Source organism: Mandrillus leucophaeus, unplaced genomic scaffold (assembly GCF_000951045.1).
Source record: "Mandrillus leucophaeus isolate KB7577 unplaced genomic scaffold, Mleu.le_1.0 Scaffold1, whole genome shotgun sequence".
In the NCBI taxonomy this organism is placed as follows: Eukaryota; Metazoa; Chordata; class Mammalia; order Primates; family Cercopithecidae; genus Mandrillus; species Mandrillus leucophaeus.
Genome location: NW_012098097.1, coordinates 5,286,947 through 5,296,910, shown reverse-complemented (window position 1 = coordinate 5,296,910; position 9,964 = coordinate 5,286,947). Strand labels below are relative to the sequence as shown.

Genomic DNA, 9,964 nt, shown 5'->3' with positions numbered 1-9,964 from the left:
CTCCCAGGTTCACGCCATTCTCCTGCCTCAGCCTCCCGAGTAGCTGGGACTACAGGCACCCGCCACCATGCCCAGCTAATTTTTTGTATTTTTAGTAGAGATGGAGTTTCACCATGTTAGCCAGGGTGGTCTTGATCTCCTGACCTCGTGATCCGCCCGCCTCGGCCTCCCAAAGTGCTGGGATTACAGGCGTGAGCCACCGCGCTCGGCCAGGTACATTTCATTAAACACAACCATCCTGTAAGCAAAGCAGTGTTATTCCCCTTTCACTTTTGCAAGTACCTTAAATAATATACTAAGATTTGAGCCCGGGTTTATCTCAACCGTTTTTGTTACTGTTTTCCACAGAGGAGGGCATGGAGGGATGGAGTTGCAAGGGCAACGGGGAGGTGGAGAGAGGCAGACACAGCTGCCTGCCAGCCCCAGGCGGAGGTTGGAGTGAGCTGCTTCTGCTTTGGTGCTTATGTTCAAGTTTGTCCTCCAGACCCTGCCTCACCCTGCGTTCAGTCGGACTTCCTAACCCAGGCTTGGCAGTTCAGTTTCCCTGAGCTAATGGCAATAGCTTTGTAAAGGGGCAAGAACTTATTCACAGTATGAGTTGGGTTTCTTCTGTTTGCACTCGGGGTGGGACACCAGGGGCGTGAGCACCAGTGGGCATTTTTCCTCCTTTCCTTTTCCACCCAGTGAGTTCTTTCTACCGTCTGTTGATCTTCAGTGTCGGCCTGAATTCTCGTTGTGCTGTTCTTTCTGCATACGTAACTAACGTGTCCTGCCTTCTCATGAGCTTAACTCTCAGGGCTCACCTCTGTTTCCAGACGTGGTAACAAATACACCGTGTTTCCCCAGAACCTCTTCTTCCTGTTTCACTTTCTAGATCCGGGGGGAAATGGACTGAAGCCTCCTAAGGCAGCGTGGAGCTGTGGTTCCCTCCCGCCAGGGCCACTGGAGAACTGAGAGGAAAGATGTGCTTATCTGCAAACCATCACGGAATGCTCATCTGTGAACTTTTGTCCCTGCTACTGGCCTGGCCCGAGGTCCAGGATGGGCCGGAGGGAAAATGCATTCCCTTTGCTCCAAACCTCTTCAGGGTACGGAGACTCAGATGCCAGTGTTCACTACCCGTGGGGCCATGTCATAGCTGGAGGAAAGCTGCGAGCAAACTGGGCAGCAGAGGACACTTGGGGGTGGGGAATAGAATGAGAGACTGCGGATCACGACCCAGCTCTAGCCTGCCCAGCTGGGTCACCTAGGGCAGGCCCTTTTCCTCATCTGCTCACTGGGTGCTCCCTTCCCCAACCTCCCAAAGCTGTTGTGAGCATTTATATAAGTCATCGAGCTGAGGCTGCTGAACTCCGAGCTAAACTACTCGAAGCGATTGTTTTGCTAATTAGCATGCACTATTATTTGCATTAAAATGACTAATTAGAAGAAAATTTTTAACAAAAGAGTCAACCAGCTGTTGTTTATGGTTTTAGAAAGTGAATTTTCTCCAAGGGAGGGATATGCCTATCTAGTGTCAGGAAGTAGTTCCCTTGATTTCTCCCCAAGGGTCCCTGGTGAAGATCTGTGCCTTGCAGACCCACCGTTACCGATGGATGGTCTCAGGTGTGTGAGTGCAAAACAAGGTTGAGAATAGCAGGCTTGTAAATACTGGACTCCTCAAAGGCAGGACACTGGCCAGGTGGCAGCAGGTCAGATGTTCTCGAAGTTCATATTCTCGTGACCATGGACACGGGCAGCTCCCACGACTCGGCCTGCACAAGCAAGGCTGCCTCCTCCCTAATGGAAAGGATGTCAGAAACCCTTAGGCATACCCATCGCAGCCTGCCCTGAAATTCAGCTCTCGCCAACGTCAGGCACCTCACCTAGGATACTCTTTTTTTTGAGATGGAGTCTCACACCGTCACCCAGACTGGAATGCAGTGGCGCCATCTCGGCTCACTGCAACCTCTGCCTCCCGAGTTCAAGCAATTCTCCTGCCTCGGCCTCCCTAGTAGCTGGGATTAAAGGCGTGAGCCAGCACGCCCAGGTATTGTTTTGTATTTTTAGTAGAGACGAGGTTTCACCATGTTGGCCTGGCTGGTCTTCAGCTCCTGATCTCAAGCAATTCGCCCACCTCAGCCTCCTAAAATGCTGGGATTACAGGCGTGGGAGCCTCCGCGCCCGGCTGGGTACTCCTTCTTGCCTACCTCTTTTGGATGGTGTCACATCCATCAGGCGAACCTTAAAATATTGAACATGGATCCACACCCCTTTCTGATACTTGAGTAGTGGCTTTCATCGTATCTACTCATGGAGTGATGAAGGATCTACACCCTGGGCCTTGGACTCAGAACCCACCTGTGTCTCTCAGACCAGCTCCCATCACCTTCCCTCTCTGATCTGTGGACTGGAGGTGACAGTTCCAACCTATATTTGAATTAGCCATTTTAATGCAAATGATAGTGTTCCACATTAGGCCTCTAGGCTCCAAATTAGGCCTTGTCTTCAAGATCCTAATCTCTCTGTGATTCTTTGCCTTAGGAAATGGGGCACTGGTGGCCCTTTCTATGCTAGACACTGGACTATAAGCCTTATACCTACAGTGAAATGTATGTGTCGATACTAGTCTAGTCTATCATTGATTACTGTAAAAATACATAAATCTATTATAAAAAGTTAAAATTTGTCAAAAATTATACCCTTAAACACAGGTCATATATGGTGCCACTTGCAATGAAGAGAAATATAAGCAAACATAAAGATGCAGTGTTAAGCCTCTAATCTCAGCACTTTGAGAGGCTGAGTCAGGAGGATCCCTTGAGGCTAGGAGTTCAAGATCAGCCTGGACAACTTAGTGAGACCATCTCTATGAAAAACTTTTTAAAAAATTAAAACATTTAAAAAATGATGTAATATTAAGTCATAACTACATAGAATTAACTACAGCCCACTGTACTACTGCAACCATTTTGTAGCCACCTCCTGTTGCTGTTGCAGTGGGCTCAGGTGCTGCAGGTGTCTGCGTAAAAGGCCTTGTCGGGCTCGGCTTGGTGGCTCACGCCTGTAATCCCAGCACTTTGGGAGGCTGAGGCGGGCGGATCACCTGAGGTCAGGAGTTCGAGACCAGCCTGACCAACATGGAGAAACCCTGTCTCTACTAAAAATGCAAAATTAGCTGGGCATGGTGACACATGCCTATAATCCCAGCTACTCGGGAGGCTGAGGTAGGAGAATCACTTGAACACGGGAGGCAGAGGTTGTGGTGAGCCGAGATCGCACCATTGCACTCCAGTCTGGGCAACAAGAGTGAAACTCCGTCTCAAGTTCAAAAAAAAAATAAAAAAGGCCTTGTGACACTAAGCATCTCCTCGTGAGCAGTTCACCTCTGCAGTGAATTGCATGTTACCGTAAAAAGTGATCTCTCTCAGTTCTGACGTATTTTTCATCATGTTTAGTGCAATACTGTAAACCTTGAATAACACCACAGGACCCATACAGAGTGCCATTAGAGATACTGGAAGTGCTCCCAAGAAGCAAAGAAAAGTCATGACATTATGAGAAAAAATTAATTTGCTTCATATGTACCATAGTTTGAGGTCTGCAGCTGTGGGTGCCTGCCGTTTCAGACAGATAACGCCTCTTTATGAACAGACCGTGTAAACATATGGTCTTGATAAATACAGTACAGCACTGTAAATGTATTTTCTCTTCCTTATGATTTTCTTAACATTAAGAACTTCTATGTAGCTTGCTTTACTGTAAGAATATAAGAAGTGTTATCTAGCTTACTTTCTTGTAAGAATACCGTATATAATATATATAGCACACAAAATATGTGTCAATTGACTTTATGTTCTTGGTAAGACTTTTGGTCAGTATTAGACTATTAGTAACGTTTCTGGGGGAGTCAGAAGTTATATGTGGGTTTTTGACTGTGCAGGGGATTGATGCCCCTAATCCCTGCATTGTTCAAGGTTGTCAACTGTAACTAAAAAATAATTTTTTAAAATGCATATCGATTTTAAAGCCTGGTTGCCCTAGTAGTGCGGACTCCAGCCAACCACCTTCAGCCTCAGAGCTGTTAAAGTGAGAGTTGGGGAGCCTTCTCCGTGGCCTGCTTGGGTGTGTGCACATGCATGCTGAGAGGCCAGGCCCACAAGGCTTGATGCTGCTGTCTGGTTTTGGAAAGACCTGCCTCTAACTACCCGGCTTCTGAACCTGGCGGGGGCCCAAGAGTCACAGCGGCTGATCTCTGGAGTCGAGCTTGCAGTGTGGGGCAAGCTCCAATGTCCTAAGACTCTGTGTCCTGATGTTGGTTGTTATAAGAAAAGTGGAAAGATACCTGGTAGGGAATCAGAATCCCAAATTCTCACCAGGTGCAGTGGCTCATGCCTTTAATCCCAGCACGTTGGGAGGCCAACATGGTGAAACCCCATCTCTACTAAAAGTACAAAAATTAGCTGGGCATGGGGGCACATGCCTGTAATCCAGCTACTTGGGAGGCTGAGGCAGGAGAATCACTTGAACCCAGGAGGTGGAGGTTGCAGTGAGCTGAGATCGCACCACTGCACTCCAGCCTGGGCGACAGAGTGAGACTCTGTCTCAAGAAAAAAGAAAAAAGAATCCCAAATTCTCAACCTGCAGCTTACAGTGGTCACAGCTATCCCATCAGGACCCCGCAGGAGATCAAGCACAAAGGGTAAAATGAGGCAAAAAAAAAAAAAAAAAGAACACCTTATTCCTTAGCAGGATCTTTGGGCTCCAGACCCCATTGTGGTCTCTTGTTGAGCCAGACTGCATCACAGGTGAGCACTTTCACCTGAACATGCAATAAGTCTCCACTGCCTTCTTGTCCCCAGGTGTCTCCTGGAGTCAGTATCACAATTCCGACATCCTGGACCCACTTCAAGCAGACAGGACATAAGGAAGAAACGGGCTATACTAAGAGGCAGTGAATCAAAAGAAAATGAGTTCCTCTCACTCAGTAGAATTTTATATCTTCCCTCTTCTTAAAAAAAAGTTCTAATTTGACCCCCCAAAGCCCTTGGCCTTGCTGCTGAACAGTGGTGGTAATTCAGTAGTTCTCCTTCGTGTTTGGATCGAGGGGAATCATTGCCTTCTTCACAGATGTCAGAAGCGCCCTGACGCTGTGCTTCCACCCCTTTGGTCCATGGCCACTGGGTCAGGTCCATTTCCTTCCATGACCCTCACTACTCCATCAGATACACGCAGACCAGCGTCATCCTCCCACATCTGATCCCTAGGCGAGTGGCTGGTGAACTTGGCAAGCCCGTGAACCACAGGAAAGGACCTGAAAACCCATCTTGTCTAGCCCGATGCTGCAAGCTCAACTCTAGCCACCCCCTCAGTGTAGACCGCATCTGTCTGCACCATTTGAGGGTGGTTCCTTTGAAAGCTGGAATGTTCTTCAAAGAGCAGTCATATAAAAATGTATGCTTGGCTGGTCGCGGTGGCTCATGCCTGTAATCCCAGCACTTTGGGAGGCCGAGGCGAGCAGAACACAAGGTCGGGAGATCGAGACCATCCTGGCTAACATGGTGAAAGCCTGTCTCTACTGAAAATACAAAACATTAGCTGGGCATGGTGGCGGGCACCTGTAGTTCCAGCTACTCAGGAGGCTGAGGCAGGAGAATGACATGAACCCGGGAGGCGGAGCTTGTAGTGAGCTGAGATGGCGCCACCGCACTCCAGCCTGGGCGACAGAGCAAGACTCTATCTCAATAAAAAATAAAAATAAATAAAAATAAAAATGCACGCTGGTGGCGGTGATCATGCCACCCCTCCTCCTTTCCTGCTGACAAGACCCCAGTTTATTCGGATGGCGGCTCCCTTGATTTCAGGGAGCATGGGCAGGGTAGGCTCTTTCCCAGCCCCAGAGAGGGATGGAGACTGGCCTCAATCAGTTCCGGAGTCTCAGGATTTGGGGCCTGAGGCTGTGATGGAACCAGGGATGGGCGTTTGCTCCTATTCTGGCCAGAGGTATGAGGGATGCCGGGAAAGGCGTTCATTCCAGAGTAATGAGACAAAGACTTGATAAAGAAAGGTTTCTACCTTTCTACTTTCTTCTTGTCTAGGATGTAGTTGAGATGCCTGGAGGTAGCACAGTCACTTTGCAACTATGAGGACCTAATGGTGAGGATGAAGAAAAAAAAAAACGAAAACAAAAGACGCCTGTGTCTACAGTGACATCATCGGGCTGTTGTATCAACCTTGGACTTTCTGTTGCATGAGCTAATAAATAAAGCCCTGTGTGTTTAGGCCAGGGGTTATGAAAAGTCCAGATAGTAAATATTTTGGGTTTCAGGCCATACGGTTTCTGTCCCAACTACTCCACTGTGCTAATGTACATGAAACCAGCCATAAACAATTCGTCAGCCAATAAGCATGGCTGTGTGCCAATACAACTTCATTTACAGACACTCAAATTTGAATTTTATACAATTTTCTTTTTTCTTTTTCTTTTTTTTTTTTTTGAGACGGAGTCTCACTCTGTTACCCAGACTGGAGTGCAGCGGCACACTCTTGGCTTCCTGCAACCTCTGCCTCCTGTGTTCAAGTGATTCTCCTGCCTCAGCCTCTCGAGTAGCTGAGATTACAGGCGTGCATCACCATGCTCTGCTAACTTTCGTATTTTTAGTAGAGATGGGATTTCACCATGTTGACCAGGCTGGTCTCGAACTCCTGACCTCAGGTGATCTGCCTGACTTGGCCTCCCAGAGTGGTGGCATTACAGGCATGAGCCACCGTGCCTGGCCAAATTTTATATAATTTTCATGTGTCATGAAGTAGTCTTTGTTTTTTCAATTACTTAAAAAATACAAAAATCATTCCTAGGTTGCAGGCAGCAGCCATTTGGACCCCATGCCTTAGTTTCCCTGGGTTTAAGCTGCTGTTAGTATGATTTCCTGTGACTGGCAGCCTCCTGCAGTCCTACTTGACACGGTGACAGTAATGGTGATGTTCCTTATTGGGAAATATTCCTAACCCCTCTTGTTTTTCTTACGTCTATTTCAGAGGGTCTCGCTGTTGGAGTTGGATTCGGGGCTATAGAAAAGACAGCATCTGCTACCTTTGAGAGTGCCAGGTAAGCCAGCACCCTGGTACCCCAGAGCATGGTTCTGCACCCAGGGGTGCTCCGGGTGTGCGTGTCACCTGGGTGGGCTGTCTATGCGTTATCATTCAGCACCCCAGCGCCACTGATGGAGGCCGCATGGGGTCCGGTGAAGGCCATCCCTGAGAGAGGAGTCTTTCAAATGAGCTATTAAGTGGGTGATGATCATTTTGAAAACAAAACATGGACAGAATCGCAAGCTGTACTCTAAGCACTTCAAAGGTGTGAAGACTGATGACAAAAAACAAAGGCAGCCACTGACACGCTTCAGGCCTTTCCTTTTCGAAGCCCTCCCTTTGTCTTTCTCGACCCTGGGCTCTCCTGGTTTCCCTCTCTCTTTCCACCTGCTCCTGGAAAGTCCCTTTGATGGTGGGCTTCTCATCCTATGGCCTGTTCTTAAGAGGTGATGTTCCCGGGGACCTGTATCTAGAACATCCTTCCTTTTCACTGAACGCGCCATCCCTGGGCAACCTTCTCCATTCTTGTGACTTTATGTTCCATGTGTTTGCTGGTGATACCCAAGTCGAGCTCCAGCCGAGTCTTTTGTCCTGAATACGTGTTCTTGTATTTCTCCATCTGTTGTCATGTAGAACCTGCCCTTCCTCCAGGATTCCCTGTCACTGCTGTACCCAACCGACTGAGCCAACCCTGCCGTCACTCTCAATGTCTCATTTTCCCTCACCTTCCATACTCAAGCACCGGGCCTTGTACATTCTTTGCTGTTCTACCTGCCTGGAAATAAACAGGGCGTGGGTAAGGTCACAGCCTTGGGATCACACGCCGTTCTCTAGACATGGTGCAGGTGAGGTCTCCATGGTTCACCCAGACCCACAAAGCCATAAATGCCACACTCTGCAGGATGGAACCTTCTATCTGAAGGCAGCAAACTCAAGTGGCTTCAGGGGACTAAAAGATCATCAAAATGGGTGGAGACAGTCAGCTGAAGACAGTTGGGAACCATGAGGACTGAGGCAAACTTTAAACAGCATGCGCACTATCTAAAGGTAGTTGAATTCACAATTGTTTTAAAACATAACTCAGTGCAGTGACTCAGGGGCGACTGGTTTATCACTCCTGTAGCTCCTTCACTGTCTTCAGACTGATGCAGTCCCAAAATATTCTCCCTGACTCCCCCCAGGAAATAGCACTCCCTCCTGCACCCGTTGATCGTGACTGTCAAAAACGAATTTCTCACATAACCCCTTTTCCATCCTTCCCCGGTTACCAAGCCTGCGTGGGGCCTGTTTATGCACCCTGAGGACTATGTTCAGGCCACTTCCTTGCATCTGTTTCCCCAGCTGAAGTGGAGCCGCTGTGTGTTACATGTAGTCATTGCTGGTCACTGAATTCTAAGGCTGTATGTTAAGAGGCATGGCTGCTCCATGAAGTCTCAAATATGTGCATGGACTGGAATGTTCTAGGGCAAAACTTTTCGTGTTCTCAACTTCATATTCCTGCCTCTCAGACTCCCAAGTCATTCATTAAAATAATGCCCATGGTGAAAATCATATGAGATGGTAGATGAGGGCAGAGCCTTTAGAATGGAAGAAATGTCACCCAAAACAAGGGCTAATGATGACTCGTCACATCCTGCAGACTGCTCTTCTAAGCGCGGGGCCTGGGGTGGGGGCATGTAGCTCTTCTGCCCCTGGCACGGCAGTTTTGATCCTGACTCCACTAGACCACAAGAGACTTCAGAGTCAAGCAATATCCACGGGGCCGAAGAGCCCAGAGGGTCTGACCTTATAAACATTCAAAGGCCAGGTCCTCCCGGAGCACAGGAAACCACAGAGGCTGCAGAAGATCTGTGCCCAGCAAGTGACAGCTGTGCCCCAGGCATGAAACTCACAGGCCAGGCTCTCTGTCTGGTGGCACCACGTCCCCCGCGACATCATCATGTCAACTCCAATGTTCCTCTGTTCTATCACCTGCACTTTCTGCCAATCTTTGTAAGTATTTCGGAAGAAAGTGGAGCAAAAATATTTCCAACTCAGCTCCTCCCTTCCCTGGACCGAACAGATTCTCTCTGAGTTATAAAAGCCCTCAACCGGATCCTCTAACTGGGGTGGAGTCAGTGCAGCAGGCCTCAGTGTCTTCAGCCTCACGAGACCCTCTGCTATACAAGCATCACTGGAGGGTCCATATGCCCCCACTCCTGACCCGTTATCGTCACAGCCTGCGGGGCAGTAATGACGGAGCTCTGCTGTCATCGCCACTGTGTCCACAGAGTAATGAGGGCGGGGGGCCCTGCAATGCAGGCTGGAGAGAAGCAATGGGGGAAGAACATTCCCTCAAGCAGACCCTTCAGCCCATTCTCCCCACTTTGAAAAACACGTCGAGTTTGTGATTCCCTCCTTCCTAAATGTTTGCCCTCTTCTTCTTGGGTGGCAAGATGTAGAACAGCCCCCAGGCCAAGGCTTGTTAGCTTTCTCTGCCTTTAGTCCACACTACACATAGGATTTCATAGGAGGATAGGGACTAGAGTGTAGTGGAGAGTAAGGACTTTCCACTTGAGTAGCCACGAGGGAAAGGTGCGTGCTGAAGTATAGCCTGGACAGGCAGAGCCTGCCTACCTGCAAGGCTGTAGAATTGCTCAACCAGTAACAGGTTGGGGCCAGTGTTGTGCCTGTCGACACAAGGACGTCAAGGGCTGCAGCTTCCAGTTGTCTCATAATGCTGGGGCTTTCAAACCAGCATCTGTACTTGTGTGTAGAGTCCAGAGAAGCCAGCCCTGCAGAAACAGGCTGCTATGGTGTTCATACACCAAGGCAGTATCTTGCCTTAGATTACCACCTGCAATCCAGGATGAGACTTTGGCTTGATCGATTGCACTAAATCCACCCACACTCT

At 48.7% G+C, this 9,964-nt stretch overlaps 1 protein-coding gene across 3 annotated transcripts in view; it reads left to right on the top strand.

The window, feature by feature from the left end:
• SLC39A11 (solute carrier family 39, member 11) overlaps positions 1-9,964 on the top strand; it is a 504,632-nt gene that overhangs the window by 407,484 nt on the left and 87,184 nt on the right. For all 3 annotated transcript variants that reach the window (XM_012000073.1, XM_011999398.1, XM_012000824.1), the window contains exon 7: positions 7,018-7,087. In XM_012000073.1, the coding sequence (XP_011855463.1) occupies positions 7,018-7,087 (70 nt within the window). The remainder of the gene's footprint in view (positions 1-7,017; positions 7,088-9,964) is intronic.